Source organism: Mesoplodon densirostris, chromosome 4, assembly GCF_025265405.1.
Source record: "Mesoplodon densirostris isolate mMesDen1 chromosome 4, mMesDen1 primary haplotype, whole genome shotgun sequence".
Taxonomy (NCBI): domain Eukaryota; kingdom Metazoa; phylum Chordata; class Mammalia; order Artiodactyla; family Ziphiidae; genus Mesoplodon; species Mesoplodon densirostris.
In genome coordinates, this window is record NC_082664.1 from 126,420,255 (window position 1) to 126,441,709 (window position 21,455).

The following is a 21,455-nucleotide window of genomic DNA, read 5'->3' on the forward strand; positions in this document are numbered from 1 at the left end:
GTTCCCATCCGTTGTCCATTTTATACATAGTATCAATAATGTATATGTGTCAATCCCAGTCTCCCAATTCCTCCCACCCCACCCCTTTCCCCCTTGGTATCCATATATTTGTTCTCTACGTCTGTCTCTATTTCTGCTTTGCAACTGAGATCTTCTATACCGTTTTTCTAGATTCCACGTATATGCATTATTATACGATATTGGTTTTTCTCTTTCTGACTTACTTCACTCTGTATGACGCTCTCTAGGTCCATCCATGTCTCTACAAATGACCCAATTTCATTCCTTTTTATGACTGAGTAATATTCCATTGTATATATGTACCATATCTTCTTTATCCATTCGTCTGTCAATGGACGTTTAGGTTGCTTCCATGTCCTGGCTATTGTAAATAGTGCTGCTATGAACATTGGGGTGTGTGTGTTTTTTTGAATTATGGTTTTCTCTGGGTATATGCCCAGTAGTGGGACTGCTGGGTCATATGGTAGTTCTATTTTGCCATTAACTTCTTATGCAAAACTTCTACTGAAATTAGTAGAATGGATATGAACAAAGCCAAGGAGTTTTGTCTTTACAGTCATCTCACCTGTGTGAGAAAAGTTTTTTTTTTAAATCGTACTTATTTTGGACCCTAAAATGGCTATTTTACTTACCATTTGGAAGCACGAGAAGAATATAAGTTATCATCAATAGGAGTTGTTAAAACACGTTGGTGCACAACATTTAAATACTTCTCCATGTGAATCTGTTACGGAAAAGTTAAAGTTTAGGCCATTAGAGTGGACTTGAGATCCTCAGCTAATTTACTCCATTTCATTAGGTTAACTCTTGGAATGGTGTAATTAAGCCGAAAGACACAACATGCTATGTGTTTATTTCAAGGCTAAGGTATCATTAGGCAACTCAAGGCCAAATTACTTTATCCCAAAAAGCAGCATAAACAATTGAGACTCAAAGCTTAAGTGACCTGTAGCATTCTTCACAAGTGAACCTACACAATACTCAGTTTGCTACCTAGCTGGGGAAACTTGCTAAGCAACCCTGACATTGAGTAATGTCTTTCCCTTATGGGGACTTCAGGCAAGCATCAGAGGAAAGAGTTTGGCCTCTAGGTAACAGATTATTTTAAATGGCCAACCCAAAGACTCCAGCTGGGTCCAGCCCTCTCACCATCACGTAATATAGGACAATGGCATGCTAGTCTGATGAGGCAACAAAATATACCACATCTCTCAGCCTCAGGAGCTGAGCTGGGATGCTAATAACATGGTAGAGTGAAAGTCAGAAACAAGAGCAGAGACACTGATCATCAGAGGTCTGGAAGATGGAGATGGCCTTTATTTGGACCCATGTGCTAATAGATCCTTGTTTTATATATGAATGTTATCCTGGTCTGAAGATTGGATTCTCCCATGCTCTTATATTCGTCTAATAATGATGAAGTCCCTATCTACTTTATTTCTCTGTTCCAAAATTGGTGTATTTCTTTTCTATTTCCATTGTTATGTACTAGGTTACAATATTACAAAAATAACTAATCTCAAAATACTTAAGCTATTAGGGAAAAGTAAACTATTTTTTAGAATCCTGGTATATCTGATAGAAACTCTCTGCAATGTATTGGTATGAATCCATTTTTTGTCAGGCATATTGTTGGACTGAGTAGTTATTTTTAAAACTCTAAATGATTTTTATCAAACCACATTTTAGGGGTTATCACTGCATAATCATATATTATCAATGCCTCACATTCTTGTGGCACGTAAATCAATCAATCAGTTAATAATCATCCTTTTAAAAAAGGAACAGCAGGGGCTTCCCTGGTGGCGCAGTGGTTGAGAGTCTGCCTGCTGATGCAGGGGACACGGGTTCGTGCCCCGGTCCGGGAAGATCCCACATGCCGCGGAGCGGCTGGGCCCGTGAGCCATGGCTGCTGAGCCTGTGCGTCCAGAGCCTGTGCTCCTCAACTGGAGAGGCCACAGTGGTGAGAGGCCCATGTACCGCAATAAATAAATAAATAAATAAATTAATCAATTAATTAATTAATTAATTAAAGAAAAAAAGGAACAGCATGGGAAAGGTGATGACCAACTGAGGCCCACCTCTGTTACAGAATTACATGGGGCCTGTGAGAAGCACAGTTCTTTTCTTCTTGAGGAATCCTTGTCTCCTTCTGGAATTTTATTTAATATCTAAAACTCTACTTACTTTTAACCCCATTTCAGTCCTTTTGATTGCTGTTTCAAGATTCTGAATGTCAAGAGTTTTGCCTTTTTCCTCAAGTGGGAATTTTGTTAATTTCTCCTTTAATTGATAAAGTTCTTCATGGACCTGGAGGTAGGAGAATATAAAATATAAAAGAATACAGGGCTTCCCTGATGGCGCAGTGGTTAAGAACCCGCCTGCCAATACAGGGGACATGGGTTCGAGCCCTGGTCCGGGAAGATCCCACATGCTGCGGAGCAGCTAACCCCGTGCACCACAACTACTGACCCTGCGCTTTAGAGCCCACGAGCCACAACTACTGAACCCCACATGCCTAGAGCCTGCGCTCCGCAACAAGAGAAGGCACAGCAATGAGTAGCCCGTGCACTGCAACTAAGAGTAGTCCTCACTTGCCGCAACTAGAGAAAGCCCGCGCACAGCAATGAAGACCCAACGCAGCCAAAAATAAAATAAATAAAATTAATTAATTAAAAAAAAGAATACATACATAGTCCACCTAAAACAGTTATTTATCTTAAAGGTTTGCAATTTGCTTGAATTGCTAGAGACAATAAAGTTGATTTTAAAGATGGTGATCATTGAAAAGGACTGTCCTTATGGTTCTGAGACGTGCTTCATTAGACGGCTCCAGTTACTGTCTTTCAGATTTTGCAAAACTAAGCTTTCATACAATTTTCTATTTGTCCTTCCCCCATTAGAAACAGATCCAAGGGCTTCCCTGGTGGTGCAGTGGTTGAGAATCTGCCTGCCAATGCAGGGGACAGGGGTTCGAGCCCCGGTCTGGGAAGATCCCACATGCCGCGGAGCAACTAGCCCCGTGAGCCACAAATACTGAGCCTGCGCATCTGGAGCCTGTGCTCCGCAACGAGAGGCCGCGATAGTGAGAGGCCCGTGCACCGCGATGAGGAGTGGCCCCCACTTGCCGCAACTAGAGAAAGCCCTCACACAGAAACGAAGAGCCAACACAGCCATAAATAAATGAATGAATAAATAAATAATAAAAATTTTAAAAAAAAGCAAAATTCCTTAAAAAAAAAAAAAAAAGAAACAGATCCAAGATAAAACTCCAACTCAAATGGCTTCTGCTTTCTCAGGTGGTAAAGCAGTTGTGTCAGATACAATAAGAAGTTTGTGCCAAACTCTGATTTCTACTAATTGGTTGAGCGGTAAGAAGACAGAACACTTCCGGCAAAGAGAGGTTGTAGTGAAAGCAGTGCCTTTCAAAAGAGAATTATAAATATGTGGACAGGGCCTGCTGGTTTTCCATTCTAGCTGGATCTTCCCCACTTACTGCTCTGAAGAAGCAGTTCTGTAGATGTGGCCTTAATTTTGTTTTATGTAGTCAGAAATGAAAACAATCCTTGAAGAAAAAGCAACATAATGTCATTACTTTAACATTTTCCTTCAATTTGTATTTTCCTTAGAAATGATGAACATCTCTCCAAAGTCAAGCACCCTCAGAATAAAATAGGCATTATGAAATTAGCACAAGAGTCTCTGCATTGATATTAGAAACCAAACTTCCACAGATAAATACAGATGGCACCAATTATTGTATGGGCTGCTGCCACAAGAGAAACATTTTGTTATGCAAATTTATGAACCCAACACCTGTTTCAGCGATAGTCACACCAATAATAATCTGCAGATTGGGTTGCTAAAGGCATTTTGAAACAGTTACCTTTTCTCTGTTAGTATTACTGGACCTACACGTTAATCCAGCCTATGTTATCGATTACTCTCAAGTATTCCCAAGGAGTCAAGTATTCAAGAGATCAAAAGATTTGCATCTTTTCACTGATGGGCATCAAAGTCTGGCAGACACACCTGGTCATTTGTACTCTGCACAAATTATCACGTAGAGCCTTCAGGGCTCACAGATTGAAATCTGAACACACCTACTGTTTGCTGGTACACACTAAGGATGAAGATGTACTTCTTTCGACTGTTTTGTCCAAATTAGTGCTGCAAGCTGATTTATTACCTATTGTCTAAAGACATTTGGAAGTACAAAAAAGCAGTTCAGGGGCAAGCCCACTTCCAGGCCCACATTTTTTTTGTTTGTTTTTTTTGTTCAACTTTTGAATGCACTGAATTTCCTTCTTGTAGCTCTAGTATTTGTCATACTTGTAGCTTCATGTATCATTCTGTAATTATGCCTGTCAACTGCTGGAGGGAGTGAAAACCACACTGGATTATTTATCAGGAAACCGAAGGTCTGATTTCTTCATTGCTTTGTATGGACAATTATATGTCTTCATAGAGTTGTGAGATAATATGTAATAGGTCTGGTACATAGTAATAACTTGGTAAAAGGCAAATGAACATAATTCCTTGTTCTATTACTGTTCACACAATGTCCACGCACACCATCCACATTTTCTCTAGTGTTCTTACCAAGAAAAAAAAAAAAAGAATTACTCTACTTGTAGAATGAAAATGAGACAATGGGTGTGAAAATGAATGAATATAGGCTTTGGAACCAGACAGATATGAACTAGAATTCTATTTCCTCCTTTACTAAACTGAGATGGGCAAATTTACTTAGCTTTTTAGAGCCTTAGTGTTCTTACCTGTAAAATGGGGATAGATAGCTACCTTTTAGAATAGTGGCAAGAATAAAATGAGTTAAAGTATATAAAGTGCTTTGTATAAGGCCAGCCACTTAGGAGGGCACTGAACCAATGTTAATTCTCTTCTCCTGAATGGTAAAACCTAGTGAAACGCCTTGCATATGACTGGCCCTTAGTAAATGTTCATTGATTTGAATTGTTCTCTTAATCTTTCTCAAGAGCTTTTTACTTTCCTTGCCAGATATTTCTTCTCCCCTCTTAGTAACCGCACATCTGTTTGTATAATTGCAATAGAGACAAGTACTGTAGGAAATGTTTCACCAGACCTGGGTAGAAAAAGAGATTAAGTTCTAAATCTCTGTTCTTCAAATAGATCCAATCTACCATACTGAAATTTTACGTGTCACCCATCATCTCTGTGATCATCAAATGCATTGCTTTCCATACTTTTCCCACTTGGAGGAAGATTATTATTTTGACAGTCTGGGGACAGGACTACTTAATAAGAAGCCCTTGAAAGATTCAATGCAGACAAAAGTTGCTCTAGAATTTAAAAGAGCCATGCAACCAGACTCCGTTTTGTCAAAAGCAGCCTCATGACTCCATTTTATTCATCTCTGCTAAAGATAAGAGTTTGGCTGAGTCATTCTCATTGCTTCCCCATTCATTTTTATGTTGTACGCTCCTGGCAAACCAGACAGAGGGTTTGATAAGAGAGACAGTGATAATATAAAGCTGTCAATCAGCTCAAATATTTCCAAGGTTGGTGTTAACATACAACTGTTGGGTTTTTGAAATATGATTTCCAAAACTAATTAAAAAGCTAATTTGATTGCAAGACTTGGTAATCCTGGTTGCACAAACATATGTTTAATAGTTGGGTCAAACAAGTATTTATAAACCTATAAAGACACCACATTATTATTAATAAAGTATAAACACAAAGCTTCTAATACTTACTAATAAAAGAAACCATCTAGGAAACCTCCCAGAATCACCACCACACTTCTTAAAGATTGTTTCACAAATGTGCCATAACCTGTTTAAGGACCAGCACACACCAGATTTATTACTTTGGGTGAGTTACTTTACCTTTTTGTATCTTAGTTTCTTCTTCTGTAAACTGCAGCTAAAAATAAAACCTGCCTACTACAGTAGTTGTTAGGAGGTTATCTAAGCCCTCAGCACAGGGTCTGGCTCTCAATAAATACTGGCTACTATTTTAATTATAATGATTATTATTACTATAGTAAAACCTCAGTATTTTGATCAGTTGAGGAAAGAGCCAGATAAAATTGTAAAAGTTCTGAATTATACACTTGAAGGTGAAAGAAATTAAGTAGCTAACAAAATGCTGCCCAGTAGAGCTCTATGTGGGCATGGTACTCATAGTTCCTGAACCAAAAATGAAGACATGGACTTTGATATATGATCTGATTGGGACAGAATATTCACAATCAGAACTTCTTACATAGAAAATGAAAGAAGATTGCTTGAATTTTCTATGTATATGAGTACCCACAATGCTCATCTTTGATCAGTTTCCTTTCCATAACATGAAAGAATAATAGTACTTATCGGATATACTTGTTTTAAGGGTTAAATGAGTTAAATATATATAGCACTTAGAACCATGCGTGATACCTGATAACTACTATGCTCTTGTGATTTTTCTTCAAAATCATGCAACAGTTTATATTTTACAGTACGATCTAAAGTAGTAGTTCTCATACTTGAGGGTGCATCAGAGTTATCTGAAAGGCTTGTAAAAACAGATTGCTGGGCCCCACCCTCAGAAATTCTGATTTATTAGGTCTGGAGTGGGGTCTGAGAATTTGCATTTCTCACAAGTTCCCAGCTGTTTCTAATGATGCTGGTCCTAGGACTACACTTTGAGAATCATTGGTTTAAAGAATTGCTTAATGTATCTCACTGAGACATAGACCTAATATACTGTATTAGGGTGAAGCAAGTGGAGATTTGAATGAAGTACCTCTGCTAACAGTAAGGAAGTCCACTTCACAGTAAAGACCAATTATGTAGTTTTGGGGAAATTGGGTCAATTTAGAATCAGCGGTAGTTCTAATCTAAGCTATGTGTCCTACAGAAGAGAAAACTGAGGCCCAGAGAGATGAAGGGACTAGCCCAAAGTTACCCACCTGGCAATGTCATTGCCAGGGTCAGACCTCAGTATTCTGACTCCCAACCAAGTATCCTTTTCACTGGATGTACTGCTCTTTGTTAGCCTGTTGGGAGGAAATAAGTCACAGCCCCAGGTAGAAATGGAACCCATGTTGGCATGTCTGAGAGTGCTGCTATATGCTCACAAATACTCAGAATGCAGTGAAAAAGTAAGGAGGGTCTTCCACGTTTCCTTATTATACATATTCTACATTGTACCAGGAAGAATTTTACATTGTATCTAGAGATCAGCCTCAGTAATTAGTTTAACTGTAGCCTCTCTTTCTCTACATAGCCCTCCACTTAGTGTATAGGAAGTAACCCTTTTAAGCAAGTTGGGGGGGGGCGTTGATCAACATGGATATGACTCTTTTAGCTCTTCCCAAAGAGAGGTCTGGCCTTTGCCCTTGGATACTGGGAGGTGATCTCTAGGCCCCTGAAGTGTCCTGCTTGACAGGAATGTCTTTATGATGGGGGCTTTGAGCTATGCTGTATCAGTTCCAATCTTTAGAGGAATTAGACTGAAATCATTAGTCTACTCTCTGGGAAGGGCTGAAGACTAAAAGTCAGCCAAATGGGCAGTTTGACTGAGCTCCAATAAAAACTCTGGACACTAAAGTCTTGGGAAAGCTTTCCTAGTTGGCAATAATCTGTATATATTGTCACATATCATGGCTGGAAGGAGGTAATGCCCTCCATGACTCCATGGGGAGAAAATGGTTGGAAGTTCCATTTGGACTCCTCCTGGACTCTGCCCTAAGCATCTCTTCCCACAGCTGATTTTAATTTGTATCCTTTTGCTATAAAAACACTATAATTGTAAGCATAGTGCTTTCCTGAGTTTTGTGAGTTGCTCTAGCAAATTAGCCACTGTGAGGTGGCTAGGGCTTCCAGATGTGTAAATAGCTGGTCTGAAGTGAGGATGCTTCTAGGGACCCATGAACTTGTGCCTTGTGTCTAAGTGAGGACAGTCTTGTGGAGACTGTTCCCTCAGACTTGGCAGTTTGGCTAAACTCATTCTAGGGTGGAGGTGAAAGCAAGGATAATAAAAGGTGAGGTTGGAAGATTTGGGTATGATTCATATTGGGGAAGTCTATGAAATTGGTGAGTTTAGGGGTTTGTATTTTGGAAAAGGTGAATTTAAAGAAGTCTCCCAGATGGGAGGTAAGAGACCAGATAATGGCAGGAAGAAAAATTAGACCTTTTAGATCTGAGTAGATTCCTGATAGAGTGACCTTAGGCAAATTACTTCAAGCCTTAGTCAAGTAGAGGTAAATATGAGAGTTAAAAGTGATGATATATGTGGAAATGTTTTAAAACTATCATATGTAAATGTGAAAAAACAAAGTACTTTTAACATTCTGGAAAAATCTGAGTGTAACTGTCATAAACTGAGTTATATGGGAGAAGTTAATACTTTCTTGATATTTCCCCCACAGATTAGAAAAAGTTACTTCCCTGTGTTTTTTAATTTGTCACATATCCACATTCAAAAACTTTAACTTGATTAGCAATCTTTTATCTTTAATATGTTTCCCTATCTGTATGTTCCCAAGCAAGGTATTTCTATTTATTATTTTTTATTGAGATATAATTGACATATAACATTAGTTTCATGTATACAGCATAATGATTTGATATTTGTACATATTGCTAAATGATCACCACAGTAAGTCTAGTCAATATCCATCATCACACATGTCAATAGTTAAAATTTTTCTTGTGATGAGAACTTTTAAGATTTACTCTTAGCAACTTTCAAATACACAGTAGAGCATTATTAACTATAATTCCCATGGTGTACATTTCATCCCCAGAACTCATTTATTTGCAAGGGACTTCTAGATCCAAAAAAACTGGGGTGCTTAAGAAAAGCAGTTCACATATTTCAACTTCTCCCCAGATTTATCACCTCTCCAATGTGTCTGATTCGTATCTCCTCCACTTCCCTACATCATGGGATCAAAATTTTCAGAACGTAACACTTAAAAATGGTGCCTCACTGTAAGATGCATTTTTCCAAAGTAAAGATCCCGGTGTTGTGTATGGTCCTGGAGTTTTACCAGGGGCAAAATGGTTGTGCTTCGGAAGCGCAACCTGCAGGCTCAGGCTCCGGAGCTGTGTGAGCTTGGCGGGAGAGGTCTGGGTTGGCATATCTGGGAGTTCTCTAATAGGTGCTGCCCCTCGTGTGTTGGAGGCAGTGTGGGAGTGGCGCTTCAAGAGGGTGGGCGTGAGTGGATGGGCGCTGCTGGGCCTCGCTCAAAGGGTCTTAGCTGGGAAGGGACGGTGAGGCCCATTTCCCACCTGGATTAATATGGATCCGATGGGGTCATCGTTTTCCATCTCCTGGGCCATGCCTACAGCCGGGTGGAGCTGCCTACAGCCGGGCGGAGCTACCTCCCTGCGGAGGCGAGGTCTCCAGGCGCCGGAACCTACTGCGGAGGGAGCTCGTCCCCATGGCAACGCTACGCGCAGCCCGGCCTGGTCCACACCGGGAGCGGAAGAGGGGCTGCGGGAGGAGGCAGGGCCGGCCGTGCCTTCTGAGAATGCGCCTTCATTTGCACGTCTCCCCCGCGCGCCGGCGGCCGTGGTATCGCCCAAGGCGGAAGGGGCTCCTGGATAGAAACTGTTCGTCGGCGCAGAGATGGCTGCGGGCGTCCCCTGTGCGCTAGTCACCAGCTGCTCATCCACCTTTTCCGCAGACCGGCTAGTCCAGCGTGAGTAGTGAGGCACCTGGGCCGATTTCCAAGCCCCGCGCCGAGCCTCGGCTGGCGACAGTCCCAGCACCGCGGCTTCCCTCGGGGCCTCTGTCGCCGCCGCGGGCCCTGGCCCCTTGCTCCCCTTGGTGGTGGCCCGAGACTCCTCTGGTGCCCTTCAGACGTGGTCGAGGTGCCCAGTCCGCCAGGTGTCCACCATTAGCTCCTGCACTCGTTGTTTTTCTGCCTGCCCGGCCCAGCATGTCGTTTCTTTCAGCTTTGTCTGTAAAGTAGGACCCCAGCCCAGGGGTTGTTGCGGGCAACCTTTGAGGTGAACCGGAAAGGCGCTCTGGGAATGGTACCGAGGAACGCGAGTGTCAGGTGCAGGAATCGTGATTTATGTTGCCATCCCTGCTCCTGAGGTAGAGAGTGTTTCCTCTGGCTACCCCTTGATGTGTATTTTAAGACTTGTTCGACTTGTCCCCTGCACTCTGCAGTTATTCAGTGCCTTGCCTTCCTCCTGAGGCTAGGCCCTACGCCAGCATTAGTTTTTGGTTATTACTGGGCCTAGTTCTTTTGCCTCTGGACCTTCATAGTGGTTGTCAAACTAAGTCACTCTTGAAAGAACCGTAGGCGAGGAGGGGAGACCAGTGTAGTAGAGAAACCATAGGGCTGGAGGCATAGATAGGCTCAACTCTTCCACTAACTAACTCCCCGAAGTTGATTATAACTCAAGACTCCTGTTTTAAATGCGTGGCTTCGAGTAAGAACAGTGACTCTCAGCTGTAACCTATGCCCTTCAGTTTTCTTTGTAAAGTGGTGATAATTTTCACAGGATTTTGTGCTTAACCCAGAGTAATCATTCGGTAAATGGTAGATATTATTATTAAAGCACATTCTCTCTCTAGCCCTCAGTTTCCTGATCCTGAAAATGGGGCATATGAATCTATCTCACAGGATTCTTTGAAGGACCGGTGATGTGACATTTTGAAAGCATTTTGTAAAGTGTAAAGCATCATATAAACTGTAACTTCTTCCTGTAGTACCTGTCAAATGACAGAATTAGGCAGGATGTCACTCCAGCACAAATGTTCTGTAACTTAGTTATCATTTGTGATCACATAAAAAGTTCCTTAATTATAACCCTAAATGGTAACTAACTGCTCTAATTATGCCATTTCCTTATCTCTCATCAGTGCTCCTTCCCATTTTTTCCTTTCTTTTCTTTTTGAAAATTGTTTTATTCTAAAAGTAGTGCATAGTCCATTAAGTAAAATTTAGCACACGTAGAAAAGAAAATGTCAGCCAAGGTCTCATCACCCAAACACAAATACTGTGTTAACATTTCTGTGCATTTCCTTCCAGTTTTGTTCCCAATGCACAGGTTTTAAAAAATTGATAATTACATTTCATATATAATTTTTATATTTTATATATAACATGTAATATTTTTAACATTTTATATATAAAAATTCAAAATATTGTATCTGAAATATTAAATATATAAATGTATAAAATTATATATTTATAACACATTTAAGGTGTATGATTTGTATACATATATTTATATAAAATATACTTTTATATTTTACATATATTTCATAAATTATTTTTATCCTGATATTTTTCATCTACCATTACACTGTAAATTAGTTTCCATCATATATTACATCTAGAGAACATATCAGAATTTGCTCAGAATTCTTAAGATTCTGATGTATTTAACTTTCCAAAGGAATTATATGTCTTTGGATTTCCATTACTGATATGTAGAAGTCCTTTCAAAGCCAATCTCAGAAATACTTGTTAAGTTTTCTTTTGGTTATCACGTGCTTTAAGGATCAGAATTGGCAGACACGGTCACTTCCTTGAAGGAGCTGATTACCTATAGTTGGGGAATAGTAACACTGTACTTCTTTAAAATATATAAGCATCATTGGGAATAAAATTAATTCTGTAAAATAAAATAATCCACTTTATTTCTATATGTAAAATGCTTCTTGGATAACTTTTGTGTTGCTTAAAATTAGCTGACCTTTCCTTTGTGATTCCATTAATATTATGTAGTGAAAAATAAAATAGAAGCAGTTAGTGAAGAGATTACTTGAGTAAGGAAAAGTGAACTATAAAAGAGGGCTTTTACCATTTCTTCCCAGGTTAATGATTTGGGTAACCACAGATAGTATTAGAATGTAGTACAGTATTTGCTGAGCATTGATTCTGTTTTATCATAATTAAAGATTGAATTAAATTAATCACAAATTGAGTCTAATTTTGGCATAAAAGATGGAGACTACCATAATGAATGACTTTTAAGTGTTCAGTGACATTAAGCAATATATGATTTTGGATTGAATCTAATTTACCTTTTTTGGGAAGGTTTGGTTTCTTCCCGTGCATCAGGAAGAAGAACATTTAGGGTTTCTCCAGTTTCTTTCCTTCAACATCTGATCTATTTCACTGCTTTTGGGGACTTCCCTGGTGGTCCAGTGGTTAAGACTCCACGCTTCCAATGCAGGGGGCACGGGTTCGATCCCTGGTTGGGGAACTAAGATCCCATATGCTGCGTGGTGCAGCCAAAAAAATTTTTAAAGTACTGCTTTTAACAACAATGGGAAATATTTCATAACCAAGTAACCAAGTTTATTATTATAAGTATACATGAAATAAAAATCAGTAGGCCTCTACTATGGATAAGGTGTGGACTTTGTGAGAAGCTTTTTTCATTTTGTCGCTCAAAGGCTTTATGTGCAGTATTCTGGGTGGATGTCTGACATCAGATAAAAGGGGCATTACCAGTGTAGACTTTTAAAGGGAAATGAAGGCTCAGAATGCTTATGCAAGGCTGTGTGTGGTGTGAGAGCAAGTGTCGGTACCCCCAGGCCAGACCTCTTTCCACCCCACATATGTTTATATGAACATTTTACTTTTATTCTGGAAAAGTGTATTCTGATATTAAGAACAGAGCTAGTCTCTGTGCCAGTTACTGCAGCTGAAAGGACTACTAAGAGACTATTCCTGCCTTCAGGAGGGATGTGGTGAAAGTATGTGCTCCACCTGTGGAAATATTAAAATGTTGATACCTAAGATTTAACATCTTACTCTATTTTCCTAGAAGGAACTTTAGATAGAAAAATCCCATTTGGTTTTAATGTATGTAATGCTAACTTAGCAACTGTAAGCCATTTAGGTTCTACACCTGAACATTTGGAGCAAATTTTTTTCTTCTAGTGAAATGTGGGAATTTGGAGATCTTATAATAAGCATTTATATGTATATCAATATTCTTCCCAAACATGTTTTCACATAATTTAGTTTGGTTCTTGTATCCTTGTGAATTCATGGAGTCAGGGTTTCTCCTTTTTTTGTTTTTGTTTTTTTTTTGTGCGGTACACGGGCCTCTCACTGTTGTGGCCTCTCCCATTGCGGAGCACAGGCTCCGGACGCGCAGGCTCAGCGGCCATGGCTCATGGGCCCAGCTGCTCCGCGGCATGTGGGATCTTCCCGGACCGGGACACGAACCCGTGTCCCCTGCATCGGCAGGCAGACTCTCAACCACTGTGCCACCAGGGAAGCCCAGGGTTTCTCCATTTTATAAATGAAGAAACCGGGGCTTGGAAGCACTAGGTGAGTTTCCTGGAGTGCTCAAGTACCAAGTGCTGGAGTATATGTTCTCATTTGGGATTTGTGTGCATGGGCTGTCTCATTGAAATGTGTTGGAATTCCTTAGCAATCAGAAGTATTTAAGGTGGTGGCATTGGTGGAAGAACTGAGAGAGAAGATTAACTCAAAAGAAGGTTTTAAAATATGCTCGCATTTCCATTTAGAATGGTTGAAGTCTTAATTCTTTTTTTTTTTTTTTTTTGTGGTACATGAGCCTCTCACTGTTGTGGCCTCTCCCATTGCGGAGCACAGGCTCCGGACGCGCAGGCTTAGCGGCCATGGCTCACGGGCCCAGCCGCTCCGCGGCATGTGGGATCTTCCTGGACCGGGGCACGAACCCACGTCCCCTGCATCAGCAGGCGGACTCTCAACCACTGCGCCACCAGGGAAGCGCTGAAGTCTTAATTCTAAGTGAAGAAAAAAAAAATCCTTGCCCAAAGGACCTGTATTTTAAAAAGGGCATGTGCATACCTGATGGTCTTTAACAGTGTCTGGATTTTTATTTTCTCAATTGAGGGAACCCAAAGTAGAAACACTGTATATATTAGTCTCTCCTGCTATGTAGAATTAACATTAAAATTAAAAGGTTGTTCCAGATCATCTCTAACATCCCTTCTAGATGTAAAATTCTACGGTATCGGTTATTTTTATGTTAGATTATATAATGCTTCATGTTTATCTTTTGGAAACTGAAGAATCAAGCCTGATTTTAAAGTTGCAGTAGACACTCCACTTGTAGTAGAGAGTTTGACATTTTGTGTTTGGAATTCAGATGCATTTACCCATAGAAACAATCCACTGGTCCTCAGGTTTCTAAAACTGTGGAACCAGGTAGCTCAATTATATGATGGGTAAACTAGGCTTTGGGGAATTATGCAGGCAAAGCTGGCCATCAGGTATGACATTGCTGCTTTGGGAAACATTCATTCTTCTGTTAAGACTGGGAGTTTGTTTCTAGGTCTGTCAGACTCCTGTATTTACAAAGGGATCTTAAAGTAATTTACTAAAGAGAACATTCTTATTTCACAATAGGGGCTATTGTACAGCTTAGAGAATGTTATCTAGCAACAGAATAGGGATAAGAACTTGGGTCTTCTAATTTGCGTTTTTCTGTAGCTGCTTGAGGTATTCTGAGTAGAGCCTTTTACTCTGGGAATAAGTAATAATTTTTGCTTAAGCAAAGTTGCTTATTTTGTTGTGGTAGGAGGACTCTGCCTTTGATTGGATTGTATATTTCCAAGTCTTTATTTTCTTCAAAGGAAGAAAGATTGGGCCAGCAAGATGTACCACAAGGGCCTAGAGTTGTCATCACAGAATGATTTATTAAGTGTTCAGACAAAAGCAGTGATTTCAAATGGTAATGGGGGTGGGGGAACTTTGATTTGTTTTTAACTATGATACTTAATATATTTTAAATTTTTCAAATAACATTAAAAGAAGGCTCAAGATTGTTATCTTTATTTAAAAAGGGATGTTAAGTCATCAACCTTAAGACTAAATACAAGTCACATTCTCTCCAGACCCAAAGTGATTTATAAAACACATCCATGTTATCTTCCTGTCTGTCTGTGTGTGTGTGTGTATGTTTGTGTATGTATGTATAATTAAAGGTCAAAGAGGTTGTGATTTTCTCAGGTTGTTCAGCTCATAAAAGTTGGAGATTCAATTCTAGTTCTTTTATATATGTGAAATATGATGAACTTCCTGGTGGCCAGAGCTGTATGTATTCAAGGTGAATTTAGGGATAGGAGAAATTATAGTAGAAGATTTCACTACTGCAGTGAGAACTTTTATGGTTCAAAATAAGTTTATACCTTTTCTTTCATGGTAGTTGGAGCCTTAGTAGGTGAACTACCATAAGCTAATAAAAAATGAAAATGCCTCTATTGGTGCCCAATTTATGTTTTTTTTTTTTTTATCGGTTGAGTAGAGAATTTGTGTGAAGTGTTAGACTAATCTTTTAGCTGTTGTTGAAGAGTTAAATGATTATAAGGTGTTTGTCTTCCCAGTAAATGGCATTCCAGTAACGGCGTAGAGAGCAGTGGGGAAGTATTACACGTCAGCCGACGTTGCACAAAACCGTTTGTGATACTGAGAGTATTGTATCATCCTGGAGGATTCTGAGTGTATCTAGACTCAGGCCTTTATTTCTGGGCCACCTAACTGCTTATTTTTCTGTAGCAAAAGATAAAAAACATCCAGAAAATATGCAGTGGTCATTTGGTTTAAACAACTTGCTGCCTTTTGCTCTGTATAATTCCTCAGCAAATATTGACACTCAATAAATAATGAAATCTGATATAAAACCATTTTTAAAAAAAGGTTAAAGTATGAAAACTGTTTTAAATATGTCTGGCAAGAATGAGGATCTGGACACGATGTTGTATTTGTGTTGGAGCCAGTGCACACAGATACCACAAATACCTCTCTGAGAATTACTTATCCAGGAAGCAAGACTGAGGTACGTTAAGACAGAGAGGACAGTTGTGAAACTCTTAAAGAGCCTTTGTGATGTTTTAGATTCAGTAACAAATAACCTTTTTAGTGTTTAATTTTCCACACAGACCTGAAGGCTGGTTCAACACAGAGATGGGGTAAAGTAGTATCGTACCTGGATCAAAATCAGTATGCTCAGAGCAGGAAAATGTGTGATCATTTGGTAATAAAGAGCACTGTTATGCTGACATAAGAGAATTGCCATTCTGTCCGAATTCTGCTGGGGTTGTTCAGGACTTTTGTGAGGCAAAAAATTTGTGAATTGAGTGCTGAGTTCTACCCTCTTCCTAGGTATCTGATTTTAAGCACGTTAACTTTTCATTGCACAAATACTTACTGACTGTTTTACATGTGCCATCATTGTTCTCAGTATCTAAAACCTGTGCCTCAATCGCCTACCTTGTCAATAAAGTGATTTTTTTAAGGCAGCTTTGGGGTGTAATTTAAATATCATAAAATCCACCTGTTTTAAGTGTAGAAAATTTCTGTCATTCTAGAAGGAGACCTTCTACCTGTTAGCAGTCATTCCTCATTCCCACCCCAGCTCTGGGCAACCACTAATGTACTTTCTGTCTCTATAGAGTTGCCTTTTCTGGACATTTTATATAAAAGAAATCATATGAAATGTGGTCTGTTGTGTCTGGCTTCTTTTACTTAGCATGATGTTTTTGAGATTCACCCCTGCTGTAAGCATGTACTTGGTATTCCATTGTATGGAGAGACCACATTTTGTTTATCCATTCATCTGATGATAGACATTTGGTTGCTTCCACTTTTTGGCTATTATGAATAATGCTATTATGGGCACGCTAAGAAACTATTGTATACTATTTTACGAAACTGCGGGACTTTTTCAGAGTGGCTGTACCATTTTACCTTTCCCATCAGCAACGTATGAGGGTTTCAATTTCTCCACATTTTTTTTTTTTTTTTTTTTGGTGGTACGCGGGCTTCTCACTGCTGTGGCCTCTCCCGTTGCGGAGCACAGGCTCCGGATGCGCAGGCTCAGCGGCCATGGCGCACGGACCCAGCCGCTCCGCGGCATGTGGGATCTTCCCAAACCGGGGCACGAACCCGTGTCCCCTGCATCGGCAGGCGGACTCTCAACCACTGCGCCACCAGGGAAGCCCAATTTCTCCACATTTTTGACAACACTTGTTAATTGTCTGTATTTTCACTTATATAGTTGGGGTGAGGTAGTGTCTCGTGGTTTTTATTTGCATTTTCTTAGTAACTAGTGATGTTGAGAATCTTTTCATGTGTATATAGTCCATTCATATATCTTTGGTGAAAAGTCTATTCAAATCTTTGGCTCATTTAAAAAGAAATTAAAGTATAGTTGAATTACAATATTGTGCTAGCTTCAGGTGTACAGCAAAGTGATTCAGATATATATGTGTGTGTGTATATATATATTTCAGATTATTTTCCATAATAGGTTATTATAAGATATTGAATGTAATTCCCTGTGCTATCTTGTTGCTTATCTATTTTATGTATAGTAGTTTGTATCTGTTAATCCCATACTCCTAATTTGTCCCTCTCCCCTTTGGTAACCATAAGTTTGTTTTCTATGTCTGTGAGTCTGTTTCTGTTTTGTACATAGATTCATTCGTATTATTTTTTAGATTCCCTGTATAAGTGGTATCAGGTAAAATTTGTCTTTGACTTACTTCACTAAGTATAGTATTCTCTAGGTCCATCCATGTTGCTGCAAATGTCAGTATTTCATTCCTTTCTACGGCTGAGTAATATTCCACTGTGTGTATATATTACATCTTCTTAAGCCAATCATCTGTTGATGGGCACTTGGGTTGTTTCCATGTCTTGCTTTTTCCCATTAAAAAAAGTGTTTTTTTGTCTTCTTATTAATGAGTTGTAAGAGTATTTTACATATTCTAGACACAAGTTCCTTATCATGTACATAATTTACAAATATTTTCTCCCATTCTGTGGCTTATCTTTTGGTTTTCTTGATGGTATCTTTTGAAATGCAAAAGTTTTAAATTTTGACGAAGTCCAATTTATCAGTGTTTTCTTTTTCCATTATCCTTTGACTGTGTGTTCTCCAAGCATGATTTTAACCCATCTGGAAGGACCTTTTGGATACTGGGACGTTGGGTCTGTTAGCTTTGTAACGTTTGCCATTGGACCAAGCTTATTTTCAGTATTTACATACAGGAGCTACAAAATAAATGTTCTTCATTAAATTTACTCTGTTTTGGAAAATTCATCTTAGACATGTTTACCTTCTTTCAGAATAAGTTAGCATCTGCTGCAGATTCTATTGTCAACCTGAGCAGACATTGACATTTTTTGTGAAGTTTTATTGATGCTGATTTGTTTATAAAACATTACCAGTTGAATATGGAAATTACTTTCATCTCATAATTGCCCTGTTTAGACTTATGTGTTCTTCAGAAAATCACCATTTATAAATTATTTTCAAAGCATCTAAGATTAATTGCCAGATACTTTTTATGGTTAAAATAATTAAAGAATACATTTGAGATAGATTTATCAGATGCAAATGAAAGGCATTTATGTCTGTGGTGGGAGGTTATGGTGCCTGGCTGTAAAAGGCTAGTTTCAGTTCTATGAGAAAGAATAAAACCAACTTTGCATTCCACAACTTTTATTTTGTTTCATGAATACAGTCAAGTCAGTTCCACAAGTTCATTTGCTTTAGATCCGGGTTTCTGTTGACATTTTGGGCTGAGTAATTCTCTGTTGTGTGGGGCTGTCCTGTGCATTGTATTCTTGGGCTCTGCCCACTAGGTGCCAGTAGCATCTCCTCGCTTGTGACAACCAAAAATGTCTCTAGATGTTGACACGTGACCTGAGAGACAAAATCACCTCCCCATAAAGAACCACTGCTTTAGATGATATCTGGACGTATGATTCCAATAAATAAGTGATAGTAATGGAATCCAAAGAAGTCCCCCCCTTTTCCCCAAATATGAGTGGGAATTGTCCATCACCTATGCCACTGGGATTGATAAAGTGGTCTTTGCATGCAGCCCATGAAGTTTAGAGGCTGATGGTTCTTCTTGGCCCTCGTAAAGCACTTCTCCACATTCTGTCTCCCCTGGCTGCCAGCTTCTTTCTTTATGTCTTTTGTGCATGTTGGTCTCTCATGTTGGTCTTCTAAGGGCAAAGCAGAGACCGTGTACCCTCCCCCACCACACCCCCCCAAGTTATTTTAACATGAAGATGTGGTGACCAAGTCCAGACAGCTATTGGGAGAAAGTGAACTTGACGAAAAGGAGGAGGGCTGAGTTGGATTACCTCTGTTTAAACTTTTAAAACTTTTCCACTGTGATACAAAAAGCCCCAAAGCATGTGGCAATGTGAATTTACACAGTGACCAGAGAGGAGTGTGTGAGGAAAAGGTAATTAAGCGTTGTAAGCAAACCAGAACTGCTGTATTCCTGTTAAAGCAGGGGTATGTTGCTCTAACTCAATCCAGTTCCTCTTCTCAGCCACTTAATACTGCTCCACTGATGTATCTGTCATATACACGGAGACAGATATTGCATATACATGCACCAGGAGGCTGCAGGATGATTACTCAGAGAATCACAGATAAGAATTTCCTGACATTTGTCTCTGTAAAGTCCCAGCCCTAACCTTGCAGTTTTAACCTTTAAATGGCACACAGGCTCCAAAGGCCCTTTACACTGCAGCAGTATGATCTACTCCTAGTACTTGGGGAATAATCTGGTAGTTAATAACTGTTATAGAGTTTTGGACAGAGTAGCACCCACCTTGTATGGCATTCTCATGAAATTGTGTCTATGAAATGGTCACTGGTTGCAACAATATGGAACCATTATGATTTTTTTTTCTGTTATACATTTATTTATTTTTGGCTGCATTGGGTCTTCGTTGCTGCGCACGGGCTTTCTCTGTTTGTGGTGAGCAGGGACTACTCTTTGTTAGGGTGCGCGGGCTTCTCATTGCAGTGGCTTCTCTTGTTGTGGAGCACCGGCTCTAGGTGCCTGGGCTTCAGTAGTTGTGACTCGAGGGCTGTAGAGCGCAGGCTCAGTAGTTGTGGCACACGGGCTTAGCTGCTCTATGGCGTGTGAGATCTTATGGACCAGGGCTCGAACCCATGTCCCCTGCATTGGCAGGTGGATTCTTAACCACTGTGCCACCAAGGAAGTGCTGGTACCATTATGATTTTTAAAGGTCCCTCTTTGTCTTTCCTCCTTGATGTTTAATGAAAACTCTGGCTGTCATATTTTTTCCCAAATCACATTTTGCTCGATTCTTTTCTTTCATAATAGCTACCTTCTCCTTCAGCTGACGTCAGACTCTACTGCCTCCTATACTTTTCCTAATTGCTTTCTCTTCTTTCTCAGTCTGAGCCTTAACAATGGAAAAGAAAAATTTGAGAAGGCGTACTTTGGGAAGGGAGGGGCCAGAGCAGCTTTGTTATTTCCTAATTGTAATGTTTCTTACTAACTCTCCTCAACACGTGTGTAACCTGTCCTCTTAGAGTCAGGAGTGCTGTCACGTGTGCAGGAAGCTGAGCTGTGGAGGAGGATGTGAACTTTACCGAGGGCCTGCTCTGTGCCCAGCGCCCACCTGCGCTTCTTGGGCATTGTTTTATTTAATCTTCAAGGAGCCATTTGAGGAGTGTTTTTGTCCCCTGTTGCAGCCAAGGAGATGACTCACAGAGAGATTAATTTGTCATTCTCACTGAGGGACAGCATTCAAATGCAGGTCCCTCTGACCCCAGGTCTGTGCTGTTTCTCTTTTCCGGCCTTTCCTGGTTAGTAGTGCTGCCATCACAAAGGGAAGGGGAAGGAACTGTGGGTCCCCCAGAGGAGTGGGTACCATGAAAGACACTGGTATCAGGGGTGGGAGGTTATGATGCCTGGCTGCAAAGGCAGTTTCAGGTCTATGAGAAAGAATAAAACCAACTGTATTCTCAGAAGAGTGCTGCTTTCTGGAAGGATCGTCTTGATTTGAGGTGGCAGCTGTCACTTCCCTCAGGGCATAGAAAATATGATTTAACCACTGGACAACTCTTCACAAATCAGTGTCTCAAATCAATTAATCAGTGTCATGATTAATTAAGTGCACATTAATTCTACTGGTATTAAAAGTGTCTTTAGGGCTTCCCTGGTGGCGCAGTGGTTAAGAATCCACCTGCCAATGCAGGGGACATAGTTTCGAGCCCTGGTCTGGGAAGATCCCACATGCCGTGGAGTAACTAAGCCCGTGCACCACAACTACTGAGCCCGTGCTCTAGAGCCCGCAAGCCACAACTACTGAGCCTGCGTGCCACAAATACTGAAGCCCACACGCCTGGAGCCTGTGCTCCACACCAAGAGAAGCCACTGCAGTGAGAAGCCTGTGCACCACAACTACTGAGCCTGCGCTCTAGAGCCTGTGAGCCACAACTACTGAGCCTGCGTGCCACAACTACTGAAGCCTGCACGCCTAGAGCCCATGCTCCGCAGCAAGAGAAGCCACCGCAATGAGAAGCCTGTGCACATCAACAAAGACCCAACACAGCCAAAAAATAAATAAATAAAATAAATATATATAAAGAAAAGAATGTTTAAAAAAAAAGAAAAGAAAATCTAACTGGTGTGCCAAGCCACAACTT

The 21,455-nt window shown here is 40.2% G+C and overlaps 1 protein-coding gene across 2 annotated transcripts in view; it reads left to right on the forward strand.

The window, feature by feature from the left end:
• Nucleotides 1-9,592: 9,592 nt before the first annotated feature.
• The window catches only part of AAGAB (alpha and gamma adaptin binding protein), a 79,108-nt gene continuing 67,245 nt past the window's right edge, over nt 9,593-21,455 (forward strand). For both annotated transcript variants that reach the window (XM_060095209.1, XM_060095210.1), the window contains exon 1: nt 9,593-9,697. In XM_060095209.1, coding sequence (XP_059951192.1) covers nt 9,625-9,697 — 73 coding nt within the window. In that variant the 5' untranslated portion in view covers nt 9,593-9,624. The remainder of the gene's footprint in view (nt 9,698-21,455) is intronic.